Source organism: Trichomycterus rosablanca, chromosome 1 (genome assembly GCF_030014385.1).
Source record: "Trichomycterus rosablanca isolate fTriRos1 chromosome 1, fTriRos1.hap1, whole genome shotgun sequence".
NCBI lineage: Eukaryota > Metazoa > Chordata > Actinopteri > Siluriformes > Trichomycteridae > Trichomycterus > Trichomycterus rosablanca.
In genome coordinates, this window is record NC_085988.1 from 5,613,411 (window position 1) to 5,636,696 (window position 23,286).

General features: G+C 39.7%; 1 protein-coding gene and 1 pseudogene across 1 annotated transcript in view; both read right to left on the bottom strand.

Moving 5' to 3' along the window:
* Positions 1 to 1,621: 1,621 nt before the first annotated feature.
* Positions 1,622 to 23,286, bottom strand: part of LOC134325618 (zinc finger protein 239-like) — a gene marked incomplete at its 5' end in the record, with an annotated part of 55,102 nt that continues 33,437 nt past the window's right edge. Inside the window, one exon of the mRNA XM_063007869.1 lies at positions 1,622 to 2,426. Within this exon, the coding sequence (XP_062863939.1) occupies positions 1,716 to 2,426 (711 nt within the window). The remainder of the gene's footprint in view (positions 2,427 to 23,286) is intronic.
* Positions 20,309 to 20,480, bottom strand: LOC134325856 (U2 spliceosomal RNA; annotated as a pseudogene).

A 23,286-nucleotide genomic window follows, 5' to 3' on the forward strand; every position in this document is an offset into this window, starting at 1 on the left:
CTGAACATCTCAAATATCTCAAACTCACCTCACTAACTTTGTCTCTGAGATATCCTTCCTGCGCTGCACCTCTAATGAACTTGTTCTTCATCTCTGCAGCATCTTCATCTCTGCCACCTCCACCTCCCTCTCCTGTATTTTAGTCAGTGCCACCACCTTCAGGTCCTACACCGTACCAGACCTCACCAGTCATGTAGTCCGTCCTTCCTCATTCCTGCCCTTAACACCGTATCATATGAAGACCAGCAGTGAGGTTCAAAGTGGAGGGGGAACTGCATCATGGACCAGCTCTGAGTCCGGCCTTCCACTACTTCTCCATCAACACACCATAATGCTGCTCACAAATCCTCACCTATCTTCTCAACCTAGCTTTTCTTCTCTTCTCCAGATCTTCATGCTGAGGCTGATGAACTTTATTCCTCTGTAGATGCTGCAGCTCTGCACATCACTCTGATTCTTAAAAACTGGAACAATTACGCTTCCTCTTCACTCCTCAGGCATCCTCGTACATTCCATCATTCTGTTAATCTGCTTAAAACCTCCACCACCATCTCTCCTAAACATCTTCATGTCTTCATCATGTGATCTGAGCCAACTGCCTTTCTACTCTTCATTTTCTTTTTAGCTGCCCTCACTTCCTCCTTGCTAATCCAAGACACTCTCTGGCTCACTATCTGTACGTTCTCCAACCTTCTCTCTCCAATTTTCTTCATTCATCATCATCTCAATAAACTCTTTCCATCTTCTCAGAACACTGTCCTCATTTATCAGCACATTCCCGTCTGCATCCTTTATTATTCTAACTCTCTGTTCTACTGTCTGGTAAATCCCTCCAATCACCTTCCTTAGTCTCCAACTTCTTATTCAGCTCACCATACATCCTTTACTCAGCCTTCACCACTCCTCTCTCTGCCTTACTCCACATCTCCTCGTACTTCTGTCCACTCTCTTCACCTTTCATTTTTTGGCAAGTTAATTTTTTTTGCACTTCGACCTCCAAGTCTCTTTTACTTTGTTCCTCTGTCTACACCAAGTATTTTACTAGCTGATTCCTCTGCCACTTCATTGGTCATATCCCAGTTGTACGGCACCCTTTTACCATTACGATCTTCTTTTAACCATCTAATCCTTGGTTCTAGAAGCTGATACCAGTGAGGTAGGCTGCCACCACAACTGCTCTGGCCATTTTTGGCTATTTATTTTTTATTTTGTGCTCTTTAATTGGCTCTTATTTTCTTTCCTTTTTACTAGTTTCTTTAGCTAGAGATGCCAAAAGTCTGCCCTCTTTCAGAGCAACAAAAATACCTTACCCAGTTCAGGGAAGAAAGGAAAAGAAACGTGTGGAAAATAAGTTGAGGTCTAGAAGAAAATAATCTTTAAACTTCTGAGATCCACCGAATAAAATTTAAACCTCTAGAACAACTCAGTTGTGTTCACATTTATAGAGAAGTGACACTAATAACAGCAACATATCAAATATCTCTTTATTAAAATAAAACTGGTATTATTATCATTACAATCATATTAATTCATTATAAACCTGCAACATCACTAATGTTTATTTCAATAGAAAAACTAAATACAATAAAAACATTAAAAAAAAAAAAATCAGTGACCACAAAATATTCTACATTTATAAAAGAAAATGTTTTAAAGATTATTTAAAGTTAAAAAAAGGAACTTTTACATGTATAATTTTAAAGGAAAACTTTCACTCACTCACAAGAAGGATTTATATCAATCAGTCCACATACTGGTATGTTTTTGGGAGGTGTGATGAAACCCTGCTGATACGGTTTCTCTCCAGTGTGAATGCACTGGTGTGTTTTGAAACCACTCTGACTATTAAAACTCTTCCCACACTGTGAGCACTGATACGGTTTCTCTCCAGTGTGAATGCGCTGGTGTCTTTTGAGTTCACTCTGGAACCCGAAACTCTTCCCACACTGTGAGCACTGATACGGTTTCTCTCCAGTGTGAATGCGCTGGTGTGTTTTGACATGACTCTGTCTATTAAAACTCTTCCCACACTGTGAGCACTGGTACGGTTTCTCTCCAGTGTGAATACGCTGGTGGCTTGTGAGAGCACTCTGACTATTAAAACTCCTCCCACACTGTGAGCACTGATACGGTTGCTCTCCAGTGTGAATGCGCTGGTGTATTTTGAGATAAGTTGGACTATTAAAACTCTTCCCACACTGTGAGCACTGATACGGTTTCTCTCCAGTGTGAATGCGCTGGTGTATTTTGAGATTACTCTGTTGATTAAAACTCTTCCCACACTGTGAGCACTGATACGGTTTCTTTCCAGTGTGAATGTGCTGGTGTTTTTTTAGATAACTCGTGGACCTGAAGCTCTTCCCACACTGTGAGCACTGATACGGTTTCTCTCCAGTGTGAATGCGCTGGTGTGTTTTGAGTTCACACTGGAACCTGAAGCTCTTCCCACACAGTGAGCAGACGTTTCCTTTTTGCTGTTTCCCCTGGTGAGACGTGTTAATGCTGACAGGACCAGAGGACGTTTGCTGATTACTGGAGCTTCTGGTGGGCGTCAGGTTCTCACGTTCAGTCTTAATCTTCACCAGCGTCTCATATTTTACATCACTGCAGCTCTTCATGTGATCGTGGAAATGGTTGTTCATTTCTGAAACAGAAAACAATACTGAATCAATATTTGTAACATTATAAATAATAAACATTGTTAGTAAAAGTCAAAAAGGGAATAAAAAATAATAAAAAAGTCAAAAAAGGACAAATTGTCCAGGCAGGGAAACGTGTTACAGGAACAATAAAATCAGAGGCTTATCAGAGCAGTTTAGAGTGAAATGTGCTCACAAGTGTAAGAAAAAAATGAACCTTATAGCAGGATAATATGGGAAGTCGTTTTAGCTTTTAATTCTCCTTTACTCGATATCAGGAATTCAATTTTTGATATCAGAAAATATTGTTTTACTAGTTAAAATTCTATTCAAATGAGTCTGTTCAAATTTATCCAATAGTAGCTCATTGTCACTGCATGTGGGAGTGTCTTCAAATATTCAGGGTTGCCAAGTCTGCAATAAAATCTGAGTTTGATAAATGAATATATAATAAAATGACAGTGGATTATATTAAATTGAATAAATTTTCTTAATGTTTGCTTTAAGTGTTTAGCTAATCCCAAAGTAGTTCATATTTTTTAGTTTTGTTTATTAAAGCGCTTTTGTTGTTGCCATCTGTAAGATGACCTCCATAGGTGTCTGGCAACCATGCTCCCATTACACTGACCATAGACCTGCATTACACAAATCTGACAGTGATTTTCATCTCTTACACTGTATATAAATCACTGTCATGTAAAACACTGAGAATCAGGAGCTTCGACTTAAACAGGCATTGCAAGTGATTGGAAATCAAATGTAATTATCAATAATCTACTTCTAAGATCTGTTTTTTTTTCTAAAATAATCATCATTAATAGAGGAATCAAATAAATGTGTATTTATTTAGTAGACCGTTCAGTCTTCCAAGTGCCGTCTACTGCATCTGGACTGTTGCACATTTTAAGTTGGACCAGAGAAACTCCATTAGAAAGTTGTTCATTAGTGTAGTTGTACTTTGTGAAGTGTAGATGTGAGAGAGTTGGGATGCAGTAATGAACTGATGTTAAATTTTACAGCTTTCTTACACATCATTCCACACATTATTAACACGTCAGCGTTAGAAAAGAAATGTGGTTTTATACTGATATATAGATTACGTGATAGAGCACAGATTTAAGGGTTAGATGTATTTTCACTCTGCAGTTTATTTTTTAATGTAAATGCTCGAGTATGCTGCAAAATCTGTAATGTACAACCTTTACTGTTTTGTTTACAATGGCTTGCAGTACATGTGGTTCATGATGTTGTCTTTAAGAAAAGCACAACCCAAGTTAGCCCCGCCTTTAAATCCACATGCAAATCAACTCATTATCATTAGAACATGTAATAATTCAATTCTTACTAGTACGAATTTAATTCCTGATATGAAGAAAAAGGATAATATAGGATAATAGAATAATGACCAAAAGCTCACGTCAAAAAGTATAAAAGCTGATTCAGATGGAAATAAACAGACTGTTCTAAACTAGCCAGCGATGAATCCTCTACAATCTTTCTTTCTGAACTTTTTTTTTTTTTTTATGTATTTGGTCATGTTGGCATGAAACCATAATGCTGCTCACAAATCCTCTTTTCTTAACCTAGTGTTTCTTCTCTTTCCCAGATCTTCATGCTGTGACTGATCAGCTGATGCTTCTGTAGTTGTTTCAGCTCAGTGCATCACCTTTACCCTTAAAATTATACTTCATATTCTTCAAATATTTGAACCATTATGCTTCGTGTCTTCTCCTCAAGCATCCTTTCACATTTATTTATTTATTTATTAGGGTTTTAACATCATGGTTACATTCATGACAGGAACGGTAGTTACTCGCTACACAAGATTCATCAGTTCACAAGTTTAATATCAGACACAGTCATGGACAATTTAGTATCTTTAATTCACCTCACTTACACGTCTTTGGACTGTGGGAGGAAACCCACGTGGACACGGGGAGAACATACAAACTCCACACAGAAAGGACCCGGACCACCCCAACTGGGGATGGAACCCAGGACCTTCTTTCTGTGAGGCGACAGTGCTACCCACTGAGCCACTGTGCCGCCCCCTCTCACATGTAAAGATTCCATTGAACAATCTAGTTCATGCCTCCACTGGTACGTCATCTAGGACGACTTCCACTCTTCATTCTCTTTATTGCTGCCCTCACTTAATTCATGCTAATAAGTCTGTGTGCTAGCACCGCTGCAGTTAGGCTAAAGCATTTTTATTTCATAGCCACATTTATAGAGAAGTGACACTAATAACACTAACACTTATAATAATAATGACACTAATGCTGCCCTCACTTAATTCATGCTAATCCAAGGCACTCTGTAGCTATCTACAGCGTCTCTGCCTATTAAGGTTGTATCATTCTGTTGATGGTGTCCCAGTCCATCCACCAGGTTAAGTTTCTCTTATCTGCAATCAACTAAAATTCACAGTACATGTAAGAAACCCTGCATTTTTATTTGCATTTTTCGTCCTGTCCCAACTGTTTATGATTTGGGGTTGTTGTAGTAGCAGCGGCAGCAGGACTACAATTTAAACTCCTAGTGAAAAAACGCACCAAGAAATTCAAGCATTAATGAATCTGTATTAAAATGTGATTTTGCTGAAGATAAAAAAGTCTTACTGAGTTCATCTGTATCTTCAGGTTCTTTCTTCTTCACAGGCTTCATCTGGAAACCTCCACACTGTTGGTCCACTGAGGAGAAGAGTTCCATGACTTGTTCCACAGGGATTAAAGTGACTTCACCTGAAATTCCATCAATATGTGAAGAAGAAACTCAACAACTGGAGAAAATGTAAGATCGTGGGTTTGGTTTTCCAATCACAAATAAATCCCAGTTAGATTTAAACCTTAAATCCAGACTGGAGTGGAGCAGCACAGTACAGTACAGGTTCTAATCCCACTATCCACATTCTCTTATTATTTCTACTGATTATTTTTACTGTACTGTACCACACTGTACCACACTGTACCACACTGTACTGTACCATACTGTACTGTACCACACTGTACTGTACCATACTGTACTGTACCACACTGTACTGTACCTCACTGTACTGTACCATACTGTACTGTACCTCACTGTACTGTACCATACTGTACTGTACCACACTGTACTGTACCATACTGTACCATACTGTACTGTACCTCACTGTACTGTACCATACTGTACTGTACCTCACTGTACTGTACCATACTGTACTGTACCACACTGTACTGTACCATACTGTACTGTAACACACTGTACTGTACCATACTGCACCAAACTGTACTGTACCACACTGTACTGTACCTCACTGTACTGTACCACACTGTACTGTACTGTACCACACTGTACTGTACCACACTGTACTGTACCATACTGTACTGTACCACACTGTACTGTACCTCACTGTACTGTACCACACTGTACTGTACCTCACTGTACTGTACCATACTGTACTGTACCTCACTGTACTGTACCACACTGTACTGTACCTCACTGTACTGTACCATACTGTACTGTACCATACTGTACCATACTGTACTGTACCTCACTGTACTGTACCACACTGTACTGTACCTCACTGTACTGTACCATACTGTACTGTACCACACTGTACTGTACCATACTGTACTGTACCTCACTGTACTGTACCATACTGTACCACACTGTACTGTACCATACTGTACCATACTGTACTGTACCACACTGTACTGTACCATACTGTACTGTACCTCACTGTACTGTACCACACTGTACTGTACCTCACTGTACTGTACCATACTGTACTGTACCACACTGTACTGTACCATACTGTACCACACTGTACTGTACCTCACTGTACTGTACCATACTGTACTGTACCACACTGTACTGTACCATACTGTACCATACTGTACTGTACCTCACTGTACTGTACCATACTGTACTGTACCTCACTGTACTGTACCATACTGTACTGTACCACACTGTACTGTACCATACTGTACTGTAACACACTGTACTGTACCATACTGCACCAAACTGTACTGTACCACACTGTACTGTACTGTACCACACTGTACTGTACCTCACTGTACTGTACCACACTGTACTGTACCACACTGTACTGTACCATACTGTACTGTACCACACTGTACTGTACCATACTGTACTGTACCACACTGTACTGTACCTCACTGTACTGTACCACACTGTACTGTACTGTACCTCACTGTACTGTACCATACTGTACTGTACCATACTGTACTGTAACACACTGTACTGTACCATACTGCACCAAACTGTACTGTACCACACTGTACTGTACTGTACCACACTGTACTGTACCTCACTGTACTGTACCTCACTGTACTGTACCATACTGTACTGTACCACACTGTACTGTACCATACTGTACTGTAACACACTGTACTGTACCATACTGCACCAAACTGTACTGTACCACACTGTACTGTACTGTACCATACTGTACTGTACCACACTGTACTGTACCATACTGTACTGTACCACACTGTACTGTACCTCACTGTACTGTACCACACTGTACTGTACTGTACCTCACTGTACTGTACCATACTGTACTGTACCACACTGTACTGTACCATACTGTACTGTAACACACTGTACTGTACCATACTGCACCAAACTGTACTGTACCACACTGTACTGTACTGTACCTCACTGTACTGTACCTCACTGTACTGTACCTCACTGTACTGTACCATACTGTACTGTACCACACTGTACTGTACCATACTGTACTGTAACACACTGTACTGTACCATACTGCACCAAACTGTACTGTACCACACTGTACTGTACTGTACCACACTGTACTGTACCTCACTGTACTGTACCACACTGTACTGTACTGCACCAAACTGTACTGTACCACACTGTACTGTACTGTACCACACTGTACTGTACCACACTGTACTGTACCTCACTGTACCTCACTGTACTGTACCACACTGTACTGTACCACACTGTACTGTACCATACTGTACTGTACCTCACTGTACTGTACCACACTGTACTGTACCATACTGTACTGTACCTCACTGTACTGTACCATACTGTACTGTACCACACTGTACTGTAACATACTGTACTGTACCACACTGTACTGTACCACACTGTACTGTACCACACTGTACTGTACCATACTGTACTGTACCTCACTGTACTGTACCATACTGTACCATACTGTACTGTACCACACTGTACTGTACCATACTGTACTGTACCACACTGTACTGTAACATACTGTACTGTACCACACTGTACTGTACCACACTGTACTGTACCATACTGCACTGTACCACACTGTACTGTACCTCACTGTACTGTACCACACTGTACTGTACCACACTGTACTGTACCTCACTGTACTGTACCATACTGTACTGTACCACACTGTACTGTACCTCACTGTACTGTACCACACTGTACTGTACCACACTGTACTGTACCACACTGTACTGTACCATACTGTACTGTACCATACTGTATCACACTACTGTACCACACTGTACTGTACCATACTGTACCACACTACTGTACCACACTGTACTGTACCACACTGTACCATACTGTACCACACTGTACTGTACCACACTGTACTGTACCATACTGTACTGTACCACACTGTACTGTACCACACTGTACCATACTGTACCACACTGTACTGTACCACACTGTACTGTACCATACCATACTGTACTGTACCATACTGTACTGTACCATACTGTATCACACTACTGTACCACACTGTACTGTACCATACTGTACTGTATCACACTACTGTACCACACTGTACTGTACCACACTGTACCATACTGTACCACACTGTACTGTACCACACTGTACTGTACCATACCATACTGTACTGTACCATACTGTACTGTACCACACTGTACTGTACCACACTGGTTGGTGGAGAAATGGCTCATCGCTCCATATTTACTTACAGAAGAAATCATCGTCCTCATCTTCATCTTCTTCCTTTTTTATTGGTTTCTTCTGGAATCCTTCATGTTGTAGATCCTCCGGGGTGTCGTGTCCCTCTTCTGCTGACTGCATTATTAAAGATCTAATACAAAGATAGATAGATGTACTTATTTCTGCTTTAAGGAATATTCTGAGAAATTCTTTTAGACTATTTTAATTGGCTATTGTTTATTCTGTGAGGCTAAACACGGCGAGAACGTTACAACTATTGTGGGCAGCATCTGACAGAAAAGACCTCCAACAGAGCTTCTAAGATCTTCAGTTAAATAAAGATTAAAGAGAATGAACACATCACACATCTCCTTCTTACTGGGTTTGAGCTTTGTCTTGTATAACTAAATGTACAATTTGTCTGATTAACTAAATGTAAAATAATAAATGTTTTTTTTTTAATAATTGATTGATTTATCTAAAACTACTTACAATCACATTTGCAATTAAAACAGAACAAACACCTGACCTGGTAGCTCAGTGGTGGAGATACTGGTCTAGTAATTGCTCACTGGTTCAGGCCACACTCTTCTAAGTTACCACTGATTACATTGTTTCATTGTATTAAAACAAAAGTCACTTTGGCTAAATATGTCCACTAAATGTCATGAATGTAAATAAAAATATAACTCGATGTGTTTCTATAAAAATGTTACATTTAGTTCTGATAAACTGATTCATTTTGCTGAATCGGTTCAAATGAATCGGTTCATCAGTACTGAATCATGTGAGATGCTAACAGTTAGCGGAGCAGCTAGTAGTTTGTGTGAAAATAAAGTTAAAGCTCCTTAAATCCACACAGTGATATTTTATTATGAACTCCAGTTTTGTTATTAATGAGAATGTAGTTAATAATTAAAGTGTAATAAATAAATAATTTACTTACAGATGATTCACTTCAGTACAAACACACCAGCTGCTGCAGCTTCTTCTTCTTCTGTATGAATTGAGCTGGTTGATCTACAACGTTCAGGTTTATTAGCGCCTCTACTGGACTGCAGTGTAAGTACTGATACTAACTCATTCATTCAGCTTTATTAAGTCTGATCAAGGTCGTGGTGCTCTTATTGTGAGGTGGATGGATTATCTCGGCAAAGGAGAAGTGCTCACTAACACAGATGTAGACACATTTGTGAACAATATTTAAAAGAAAAAGACCTTTTGTGCACATAGACAAAGTCTTAGATCTTTGAGTTCAGCTCATGAAAAATGGGAGCAAAAACAAAAGTGCTGCGTTTAAATTTGTGTTCAGTTTATGTGCACATTAATAGATATAAACCAAAGTTCTGTTCAGTCACTGAGCTGCTGAGCGTCTTTCTCAACAGCCGCTATTTTCAGTTCGTTTTTCAAGAAACTGAAAAAAAAATCCCCAATGTCTTTAACCAAGTTGTGTTGGAGCACCCAAAAGGTGGTGTGACAAAGTAAAACTTCATCTCCGGTAAGTATGTGTATGTATGAGTGTGTGTATATATAGGAGTGTGTGTATATATGAGTGTGTGTGTGTATATATGAGAGTGTGTATGTATATATGAGTGTGTGTATATATATATGAGTGTGTGTATGTATGAGTGTGTGTGTATATATGAGTGTGTATATATAAGTGAGTGTATATATGAGTGTGTGTATATATAAGTGAGTGTATATATGAGTGTGTGTATGTATGAGTGTGTGTATATATGAGTGTGTGTATATATGAGTGTGTGTATATATGAGTGTGTGTATATATGAGTGTGTGTATATATGAGTGTGTGTATATATGAGTGTGTGTATATATAAGTGAGTGTATATATGAGTGTGTGTATGTATGAGTTTGTGTATATATGAGTGTGTGTATATATAAGTGAGTGTATATATAAGTGTGTGTATATATAAGTGAGTGTATATATGAGTGTGTGTATATATAAGTGAGTGTATATATGAGTGTGTGTATATATATGTGAGTGTATATATGAGTGTGTGTATGTATGAGTGTGTGTATATATAAGTGTATATAGAAGTGAGTGTATATATGAGTGTGTGTATGTATGAGTGTGTGTATATATGAGTGTGTGTATATATAAGTGAGTATATATATATATAAGTGTGTGTATGTATGAGTGTGTGTATATATGAGTGTGTGTATATATAAGTGAGTGTATATATAAGTGTGTGTGTATATAAGTGAGTGTATATATGAGTGTGTGTATATATGAGTGTGTGTATGTATGAGTGTGTGTATATATGAGTGTGTGTATGTATGAGTGTGTGTATATATAAGTGAGTGTATATATGAGTGTGTGTATGTATGAGTGTGTGTATATATAAGTGAGTGTATATATAAGTGTGTGTATGTATGAGTGTGTGTATATATAAGTGAGTGTATATATAAGTGTGTGTATATATAAGTGAGTGTATACATGAGTGTGTGTATATATAAGTGAGTGTATATATAAGTGTGTGTATATACAACCCCTGGCAAAAATTATGGAATCACCACTCTTGGAAGATGTTCTGTCAATTGTTTAATTTTGTAGAAAAAAAATAAATCACAGACATGCCACAAAACTATCATTTCTCAAAATGTCAACCTTCTGGCATTAAGAAACAATAAAAAAAAGAAACAAATATAATAGTTGTGGTCAGTCACAATTGCTTTTTTTAGATCAAGTAGAGGAAAAAAATATGGAATCACTCAAATCTGAGGAAAAAATTATGGAATCACTCAAATCTGAGGAAAAAAATATGGAATCACTCAAATCTGAGGAAAAAATTATGCAATCACTCTGTAATTTGCCGTTTAAAAACAAAACATCTGCAGCAGATTAGATTTGCTAATTATTCTTCAGTTTAAAAAGAGTGCTTACACCTCGGAGAGCTGTTGCACAAAGCAGATTGTCATGAATCATGGTTCCAACACAAGATATGTCAGTTGAAACAAATGAGAGGATTATAAAACTCCTTCAAGAAGATAAATCATTGTGGAATGTCGCAAAAGATGTTGGTTGTTCCCAGTAAGCTGTGTTTAAAATCTGGACCAAGTACAAACAAAATGGGAAGGTTGTAAAAGGGAAGCATACTGGTAGACCAAGTAAGACATCAAAGCATCAAGATAGAAAACTTAAAGCAATATGTCTTGAAAACAGAAAATGCACAACAAAACAAATGAGAAACAAGTGGCCGGAAAGTGGAGTCAATGTCTGTGACTGAACTGTAAGAAATCACCTAAAAGAAATGGGATTTACATACAGAAAAGCCAAACAAAAGCCACCATTAACACCTAAAAAGAAAAGAACAAGGTTAAAGTAGGCTAAAGAAAAGCAATCGTGGACTGTGGGTGACTGGATAAAAGTGATCTTCAGTGATGAATCGCGAATCTGCATTGGGCAAGGTGATGATGCTGGAACTTTTGTTTGGTGTCTGTCCAGTGAAATTTATGAAGATAACTGCCTAAAGAAAACATGTTAATTTCCACAGTTGTTGATGATATGGGCCTGCATGTCGGGTAAAGGCACAGGGGAGATGGTCTTCAATAAATGCCAAAGTCCACATTGAAATTTTGGACGCTTTTCTTATTCCATCAGTTGAAAGGATGTTTGGTGATGATGACTTCATTTTTCAAGATGATAATGCATCTTGCCATAGGGCAAAGGACGTGAAAACTTTCCTTCAAGAAAACATATAATGTCAATGGCATGGCCTGCAAATAGTCCGGATCTTAATCCATTTGAAAATCTCTGGTGGAAATTGAAGAAAATGGTCAATGACAAGGTTCCAACCTGCAAAGCTGATCTGGCAACAGCAATAAGAGACAGTTGAAGGCAGATTGATGAAGAATACAGTTTGTCATTAGTTAACTCCATGCCTCAGAGAGTTTAAACCATTATAAAAGCCAGAGGTGGTGCAACAAAGTAATAATGGTGCAGTGTTTTCTAATGATTCCATAATTTTTTCCTCAGATTTGAGTGATTCCATATTTTTTTCCTCTACTTGATCTAAAAAAAAGCAATTGAGACTGACCACAACTATTATATTTGTTTCTTTTTTTTATTGTTTCTTAATGCCAGAGGGTTGACAGTTTGAGAAATGATAGTTTTGTGGCATGTCTGTGATTTTTTTTTTTCTACAAAATTAAACAATTGAAAGAACATCTTCCAAGAGTGGTGATTCCATAATTTTTGCCAGGGGTTGTATAAGTGAGTGTATATATATGAGTGAGTGTATATATGTGTGTGTATATATAAGTGAGTGTATATATGAGTGTGTGTATGTATGAGTGTGTGTATATATAAGTGAGTGTATATATGTGTGTGTATATACAGTATAAGTGAGTGTATATATGAGTGTGTGTATATATAAGTGAGTGTATATATGAGTGTGTGTATGTATGAGTGTGTGTATATATAAGTGAGTGTATATATGTGTGTGTATATACAGTATAAGTGAGTGTATATATGAGTGTGTGTATATATGAGTGTGTGTATATATGAGTGAGTGTATATATAAGTGTGTGTATATATAAGTGAGTGTATATATGAGTGTGTGTATGTATGAGTGTGTGTATATATAAGTGAGTGTATATATGAGTGTGTGTATATATGAGTGTGTGTGTGTATATATGAGTGTGTGTATATATAAGTGAGTGTATATATAAGTGTGTGTATATATGTGTGTGTATATATAAGTGAGTGTATATATGAGTGTGTGTATATATAAGTGAGTGTATATATGAGTGTGTGTATATATGAGTGTGTGTATATATGAGTGTGTGTATATATAAGTGTGTGTATATATAAGTGAGTGTATATATGAGTGTGTGTATATATAAGTGAGTGTATATATGAGTGTGTGTATATATGAGTGTGTGTATATATAAGTGAGTGTATATATGAGTGTGTGTATATATGAGTGTGTGTGTGTATATATGAGTGTGTGTATATATAAGTGAGTGTATATATGAGTGTGTGTATGTATGAGTGTGTGTATATATAAGTGAGTGTATATATGAGTGTGTGTGTGTATATATGAGTGTGTGTATATATAAGTGAGTGTATATATAAGTGTGTGTATATATGTGTGTGTATATATAAGTGAGTGTATATATGAGTGTGTGTATATATAAGTGAGTGTATATATGAGTGTGTATATATGAGTGTGTGTATATATGAGTGTGTGTATATATAAGTGTGTGTATATATAAGTGAGTGTATATATGAGTGTGTGTATATATAAGTGAGTGTATATATGAGTGTGTATATATAAGTGAGTGTATATATGAGTGTGTGTATATATGAGTGTGTGTGTGTGTGTATATATGAGTGTGTGTATATATAAGTGAGTGTATATATGAGTGTGTGTATATATGAGTGTGTGTATATATAAGTGAGTGTATATATGAGTGTGTGTGTGTGTCAGAGTCAGAGTCAGAGAGGTTTTATTGTCATTTCAGCTACATACAAGTACATACTGAAACGAAACAGCGTTCCTCTAGGATCACGGTGTAACACGGTACAAAAAGTGCAAGACAAAACAGTATAAATACAAAAAAATCTTATAATAAATAACTACAAAAGATATTCGAATTATCCCTAATCTAAACAAGTAATTAGAAGACAGGACTAAAGACAAGTGTTAGTACATGATGGTGAATAGATGGTACAATGGTTCATGAGGTAGTGACATGTTGTACATTAGCAGCGTAAAATTGGCAATGGAGATAAGGTGCCTAAGAAGTGAATAAGGTGCAAAAATACAGAAAGACTCTTTAATATTTGAATAAACAGGTAAAACAGTCTAACATAGTCAATACAGTTTAGTGTGTGGCAGCAGACAAATTTCCGGAGGAAATTGTTACAGTACTGAGTTGAGGATTCTGATTGCTTGAGGGATAAAACTGTTACACAGTCTGGTTGTGTTAGTCCGGATGCTGCGGTATCGTCTCCCAGACGGGAGCAGAGTAAAAAGTCCATGTGATGGGTGGGTTGGATCGTCCACAATGCTGAGAGCTTTGCGGATGCAGCGGGTGTTAAAAATGTCCGTGAGAGATGGAAGAGCGACCCCGATGATCTTTTCAGCTGTCCTTACTACTCGCTGGAGAGTCCTGCGGTCCGACGCAGTACAATTTCCGAACCAGACAGTGATGCAGCCGCTCAGGATGCTCTCGGTTGTTCCTCTGTAGAACGTGGTGAGAATGGGGGGTGGCAGATGAGCTTTCCTCAGTCTTCTCAAAAAGTAGAGGCGCTGCTGGGCTTTCTTGGTGATGGAACTGGTGTTGAGGGTCCAGGTGAGATTCTCCTCCAGGTGAACACCGAGAAATTTGGTGCTCTTGACGATCTCAACAGATGAGCCGTCGATGTGCCGTGGGGAGTGGTCCCTTAGTGTCTTTCTAAAGTCAATGACCATCTCTTTGGTTTTATCCACGTTCAGAGACTTTGAACCAGTCCGTTAGATGTTGTATCTCCTCTCTGTACGCTGACTCATCGTTGTTGCTGATGAGTCCCACCACAGTTGTGTCGTCTGCAAACTTAACGATGGAATTCGAGCTGTGCATTGCTGTACAGTCATGTGTAAGCAGAGTAAACAGCAGTGGACTGAGCACACAGCCTTGGGGAGCGCCGGTGCTCAGTGTGGTGGTGCTGGAGGTGTTCTTACCGATCCGGACGGACTGAGGTCTCTCAGTCAAGAAATCCAGGATCCAGTTGCAGAGAGAGGTGTTCAGGCCCAGCGTGCTCAGCTTTCTAATTAGATGCTGAGGAATGATGGTGTTGAATGCTGAGCTAAAGTCTATGAACAGCATCCTGACGTAAGTGTTCTTTCTGTCCAGGTGTGTAGAAGCCAGGTGGAGTGTGGTGGATATGGCGTCGTCCGTTGAGCGGTTAGGACGGTGCGCAAACTGCAGTGGGTCCATGGTGGGAGGCAGTAGGGTCTTAATATGCCTCATGACTAGTTTCTCGAAGCACTTCATTGATGATGGGCGTGAGTGCTACGGGACGATAGTCGTTGAAGCATGACACAGATGACTTCTTTGGCATGGGTACGATGGTGGTCGTCTTGAGGCACGTTGGAACGATGGCGCTGCTCAGGAAGATGTTGAAGATGTCAGTGAATACATCTGCCAGCTGGTCTGCACATCCTTTGAGCACTCGGCCAGGAATGTTGTCTGGTCCAGAAGCCTTCCGTGGGTTGACTCTGTGCAGAGTTCTCCTCACGTCCGCTGTTGTGAGAAATACATGTGAATAAGGAGAACATCAGTAGCACCAACACTAGATATTTTCTCCAAACCAGAAGTTAAAGTTCAGAGGTGATTCTAGTTATTTTAGATTATTACTTTCAACACCAACCACGTCCACATATTTATATTATGAGGTGTAAAGAACATCTGAAGATCCTTTAAAATGACATCTATAAAAATGTTTGATCTTTAGCCACTTTTGTCTGTGGTTTTATTAGAATGATAAAATCCCTGAATGAGTCATACATAGATGTAATACTGCCACCTTGTGGTCATAAAACTGTCAGCTAAACACTTGGAAGTAGTACATGAAGAAAAACTAAAAAATATGCTACATAATTAAAAGTATGTGAACACCTGATCATGATCATGCAGGACAATGTATTTTAAAACCATAATCATTAACCACGATACTGCTTTAATATACAAGTACTGTAAGATGAAGATTTCTGCAATCAGTTAAACATCTTCTGTCAGCGATATGTAGATCAGACGAAAGTCATTATAAAAAGTACATTAGTCTGATACTCCAACATTAATGACGTGGATGCCTCAACATTTGTTTTTTAACCTTAACTGAACCAGACGCTACATCTCAAACATCCAAACATTAAAGAAGTGAGGAACATCTCTGTATCTCTGATGATTTATTGGCATATTCACACTTTAATTACCAAAGCTGAGATAAAGAAATAAAATCTGACATGCGAATGTTTTGAAACTTGATATTTTATTGTAGATGTAAAGCAGTAAATATTAGCAGAAAATAAACATGTACAGATTTTGTTTGTTCAAATAAACAAACGTGTCCTCTAAAGGGAACAAAAGTGAACATTTTTGTTTTGTTGTTGATAGTCTAATTCTGGCTGGGTAAGATTTAATAGGGGCAGTTGGAAGGGGGTGGGGGTGATATAGGATCTTTGTATTAGGGTTAATAATGTTTTCTTTATGGTAGTTTAGTCCTGGTCAGGTGTCGATTTCCATACGCAAATGTAATGCATGAACATATATAAAATTTTTTGTGCAAACTATATATGAAACCTATTGGAACAATGGACAGATATTGACACAGTGAGGAAAATAATTATTTGATACACTGCCGATTTTGCAAGTTTTCCCACCTACAAAGAATGGAGAGGCCTGTAATTTTGAGGCCTGAAACAGAATCTCAAAAAAAATCCAGATAATCACATTGTATGATTTTTAAATAATTAATTTGCATTTTATTGCATGAAATAAGTATTTGATCACCTACCAATTAGCAAGAATTCTGGCTCTCACAGATCTGTTAGTTTTTCTTTAAGAAGCTCCTCCTATTCTGCACTCATTACCTGTATTTATTGCACCTGTTTGAACTCGTAACCTGTATAAAAGACGCCTGTCAACACACTCAATCAATCACACTCCAACACGCAAGATCCCCCTGCTCACGCCAGCACATGTCCAGGCCCGTTTGAAGATCACCAATAACCATCTGGATGATCCAGAGGAGGCATGGGAGAAGGTCATGTGGTCAGATGAGACCAAAATAGAGCCGTGTTTGGAGGAAGAAGGAGGATAAGTACAACCGTCCCAACCGTGAAGCATGGGGGTGGAAACATCATAGTTTGGGGGTGCTTTTCTGCAAAGGGGACAGGACGACTGCACCGTATTGAAGGGAGGATGGATGGAGTCATGTGTAGTGAGATTTTGGCCAACAACCTCCTTCCCTCAGTAAGAGCATTGAAGATGGGTCGTGGCTGGGTCTTCCAGCATGACAATGATTATTGTGATTATTTTATTGTTTTTATATAAAAATGTAAAAACACATTTGATCTAAATCTGCATCCAAAACTTTCAGAACTATTTAAACATGATGTTCCTGAGTGTAGGTTGTGTCCACAATGAATTCTGCTAGTCTGCAGGTCATCAGTGAAAATGTAAAAGAGAAGCTTTTAATTTTAGTGTTTTCATGCTGCTTAATTTACTACTGTATATCAATCATCTGGAACACCTCTGTCCATGTTTCTCCATTTTAGCTTGATGTTCTCTTCCATTCCATGCTCCTTCAGTTTCTGCTGGATCTGGAGAGAAGAAGATGGATTCATTAGGATCTCATGCTGGTTGATGGAACTGGTGTGTTGTGGTTAGAGTAACACTGGTAGAAGAACTGAATCCAGCAGCTGATGATGGTTACAATACAGTCTGTGGATCAGAGCATGATGAACACTGAGGTTCCTGCTGCCTAAATAAACAGGAACTGTACATTATTAGTAGAACCTTGTAGAGCAGGGGTGTCAAACTCATTTTCACAGAGGGCCACATCGTCATTATGGTGGCCCTCAAAGGGCCAATTGTAATGTATCCTGCTGTGATTGCTGTCTTAGGGGCTGAATTCTGCATTTATACTGTCCTCCTTTACCACAGACACGGCCTCATAACACAAGAGATGCACCGGTTTCTGTTCCTGAAGCACAAACATTACATTTCCTCCTTCTGCTTAATTTTCTTACTTATCTTCTTGTACATTTTAGAATTATGTGTAAATATTTCTTAACATCATCTACTGGTGGGCTGTGTCACTTTGCAGGTCACAAAATCAGCCTGCATTTTGAAAGATGCAGTTTGTTTAGGATTTTACAGTGTAATTTAAGACAATTATTCTGCCCTCACTAATAGTTTATCCCCCTTTCTCAGCTGGACAGACAGACAGACAGACAGACAGCTCTCTTCAAAACACAGTCAGTTTATTTGCTTCCCAGCTGTGTGAGACACTGTGTGCATTAAAATGAAGTAAAAATACAAACAATAAAGAACTTAATACAGTAAAAGCTCACAGCTGTAGTCAAGTGTTACATCTGGTACAATATGAGATTTAACCAAACGTAAAATAGCGCTAATGAGTTAGCATTTTGATACTTATAAAATACTTATTGCTATAGTAACGTAACAGTTGTATTTAATAATGGTAAATTTGTAACTAAAACGCTGTGATATACTCACTAAACATTTACTAACAACAGAGAATATAAACGTCACTACTTACAGACGATGCTTCTGTATTATACTGCAAGATAATTATCTGTATTTATTTATTATTGTTTACATTACTGACTACGCTACAGCGCGTTGTGTTGCCGTAAAAGTCACATGGCTTCTTAATAAAGGTTAAAGTTAGTTGCCATGACTACGATGTAAGCACTTGTCTCTTAAAGGTGCAGGAGTTAGATTAAATTATAAACGCGTCTCTGTAACGACTCGAACCATCACAACAATCATACAGTCGGTTAAGCTCTCGCGGGCCGGATGAAACGACGTGGCGGGCCGGATCTGGCCCGCGGGCCGTGAGTTTGACACCCCTGTTGTAGAAGATGAGACCCACCTTCTCCAGGAGCGCTGCCTGTACTGCAGGATCGTTCATGTTCTGATCCGACTGAACCTTGAAACTCAGGAGCTGTTTGTGTCCTGTTACATCTGCTCACACAGAGATGAAACTGAAATTATAACATTAATTAAAATGATTTTGAATTAAATACGACACTGAGAACGACTTGAACTCACCTCTGTGGCAGAAGAACGGTCTAAGTTTCGAGCACAGAGCATCAGCAGCCAGAAAATTAGATAAATAGCCACAATTTTTATACGCTACATCAGTTTTAGGTTCTCCCAGCTTCCAGGTAATGTTGCCCAGGCTGGTCTGATCTGACCACTTCCAGGTGACTCTGGACAGACCGATCCAAACAGAATCAAGGGTCAGACCACGTATAACAGAGTTTTCAGTTGCATCTCTCACACTGGTCAGGTCGGTGTGATGCAGTCTGCAGTAACGCTGAGCTTCATACCAGTTCTTACTGTTAGAGATGTAAACATACCTGCTGGTCCCAGTGTTCCTCTCTGTGAGATTTAAAATCACATCATTAAAATATTAACATGCATTAATTTAGTCCGGTAAATAATCTGTACACTAAATAAATACATTAAACACAATAACAAGCCCACTTACCGTCATAGCACACAAAGGGAAACACGTCTCCACATTCTCTGTCATGCCAAATACCATCGTATGTAAAACGAGCACACTCCTGTTTCTTTCCATAATTGTCCGGCTCAAAAGAAGACCAAAACTTTACAGCTCCTAGACTCTCATTTCTGTAGGACCAGCGCCATCCATGTGATTGTTTGTACAGTCCAACCCAAGCATTAGAAGTGAACTGGTCTAGCCATGTCAGCATCACTGCTGATGGTAGCCAGGTCGGTGTATCTAGCTCTGCAGTAAGTCTGAGCATCGTACCATGTTTTACTCTGCTGGATCAGGTAGTATTTATGCTGGGCGAGAGGCATGAGGGCAGAGACTCCTGTAGAACAGATTAATTCATTCATTCATCCTTTTAGCAGTCAGCATTTAGCAGACATTTTTATTCAAATCGACTTAGATTATTGGGACAGCATACAGCCTAAGCCATTGAGGGTTAAGGGCCCAAAAGTGACAACCTGGCAGTGTTGGGGCTTGAACCAGTGACCTTCTGATTACAACACCTGGTCGATGCGTGGAGCGGACGGAGCATGCCCCTCTTCTGGCTGCACAGTAAAGCTTCCTCAAGTAAAGCAGGGATCAGAACTGATAAGAACAGATACTACACTTGATCCTAGCCAAAAGGCCGAGAACCTAATTTAGCGTAATCAATCTGTCCCTTTTTATTCACCCACACGTTTGATAAATTCACGCGTGAGGCCAGTATTTAACCCTACCGGCAGACTTTAAATGGTTGATTTCGTCTGCTGCAGTCACTGCCAGTTATGCTCACTATGGGCACCCAGCCAACCAGTAGCAGATCTGAGGTTCCAACTCGGGAGTTCAGAATCTCAGGGCAGGTGTGATAAGGTCAATTCAAATGTATTTGTATAGCGATTTTTACAGTATACATTTTCTCACAGCAAATTTCAGGACCAACAAACCCAAATGATCAAGCGCAACAAAGGCAGAAAAAAACTCCCTAAATATTACAAGAAAGAAACCTTGAACTCCACTATACTCAACAGGGACCCATCATTCATGGGTGGCTTAGAAGATAGTGTGGATAGTTTTGAATTCAATTCTATCCCCTCCATGCACTCTTTCAACCGGTGTTCCTCAGGGCTCTGTACTTCGACCACTTCTATTCTCTATCTACACCCACTCTCAGGGTAAGGTCATAGCCTCCCATGGCTTCTCCTACCACTCCTATTCAGATGATACTCGGCTCATTCTGTAATTTCCTCCTTCAGACACACAAGTCTCAGCTCGCATTTCAGCATGTTTGCGAGATATCTCACAATGGATGTCAGCTCATCATCTAAAACTCAATCGCAGCAATGACAGAGATGTTGCTCATTCCTGGAGATCAGTCTCCAACCCAGGAGCTAGTTATATCTCTTGATGACTCCCAGTTCAGACCATCTGATAATATACGAAACCTTGGTGTCGTCCTGGATGACCAGCTGACCTTCTCTTCTCATGTAGCCAACATGACAAGATCGTGCCGGTTCCTCCTCTACAACATCAGGAAAATTCGGCCATTTCTCTTCATGGAAGCTACTCAGATTCTGGTCCGGTCACTTGTAATCTCACGGTTGGACTACTGCAACTCCTCTATTTAACCCTTGAAGCTCATTCAAAATGCAGCTGCTCGCCTGGTTTTTAACCAGCCTAAACACTGCCACATCATCACCACACTTCTGCCACATAATCACCACACTTCTGCCACATCATCACCCCACTGCTGCCACATCATCACCCCACTGCTGCCTCATCATCACCACACTTCTGCCACATCATCACCCCACTGCTGCCACATCATCACCCAACTGCTGCCACATCATCACCACACTTCTGCCACATCATCACCCCACTGCTGCCACATCATCACCCCACTGCTGCCTCATCATCACCACACTTCTGCCACATCATCACCCCACTGCTGCCACATCATCACCCCACTGCTGCCACATCATCACCCCACTGCTGCCTCATCATCACCCCACTGCTGCCACATCATCACCCCACTGCTGCCACATCATCACCCCACTTCTGCCACATAATCACCACAATTCTGCCACATCATCACCCCACTGCTGCCACATCATCACCCCACTGCTGCCACATAATCACCACACTTCTGCCACATCATCACCCCACTGCTGCCACATCATCACCACACTTCTGCCACATCATCACCCCACTGCTGCCACATCATCACCCAACTGCTGCCACATCATCACCACACTTCTGCCACATAATCACCACAATTCTGCCACATCATCACCCCACTGCTGCCACATCATCACTCCACTGCTGCCTCATCATCACCACACTTCTGCCACATCATCACCCCACTGCTGCCACATCATCACCCCACTGCTGCCTCATCATCACCCCACTGCTACCTCATCATCACCCCACTGCTGCCACATCATCACCCCACTGCTGCCACATCATCACCCCACTGCTGCCTCATCATCACCCCACTGCTGCCCCCACTGCTGCCTCATCATCACCCCACTGCTGCCTCATCATCACCCCACTGCTGCCACATCATCACCCCACTGCTGCCTCATCATCACCCACTGCTGCCTCATCATCACCCCACTGCTGCGTTCTCTTCACTGGCTTCCTGTTTAAAACACAGATGCTCGCCTACAAAGCCAAAAATGGACCAGCCCCAAGCTACCTTACACATGCTGGTCAGCAGCTCTCAGTTTATGAAGATCCCACCCACACAAAGTCCGGTCATCTCACCCTAGCAGATACGGTGGCCAATTAGTATCTGCTGCTGGCACTGCCAATTATGCCCGCCAAATGCCGTCCAGCTGACCGGAGGCAACTCTGAGTTTCGAATTTCGGAGTTCAGAATCTTGTGCTAGCCAAATATCCACCTGGGCGCCCTGAAACCGTGTCTTAATGGTCATGGATGAGAAGTAGGCACAATTTATGACAGTGATACCCTTACTACAAACACAGTCAACACCTGAACATCACACTTTTAAGCATGTAATGATGTATGTTAGTATCAATCAGCGGGCATTTTCCAAGAGTCCGTGTGGAACCAGGTGCTTTAATTCTTCTCTGTGTAACAAGCAGTGTTAATTTCGTTGACAAATGATTTGTCAACAAACCTTTTGTTTGTACCCAGTTTTATAAAGAATGTAATATGCAGTTTGTTATGAACAATGCATATGTTTTTCAGGCAGAGCGGGCCTACTGGTCATTAATATTTTGTTATTGTTATGCTCAATAAGCAAGCTTAGGTAAATAAAGATGTTTGAAATAAGTTAAATCTGGTTTTGTGTGTATTGCACATTCAAACATTAATAATATTCCATAACTGGTTAAAAAAAAAAATATTTTGTGTAAGTGTAAATAATTCAAGGAAACTGATGAAAAAGCATTTACATTTTACACCCTTTATATTTTAGTCGACTGAATCGACTGTAGATTTA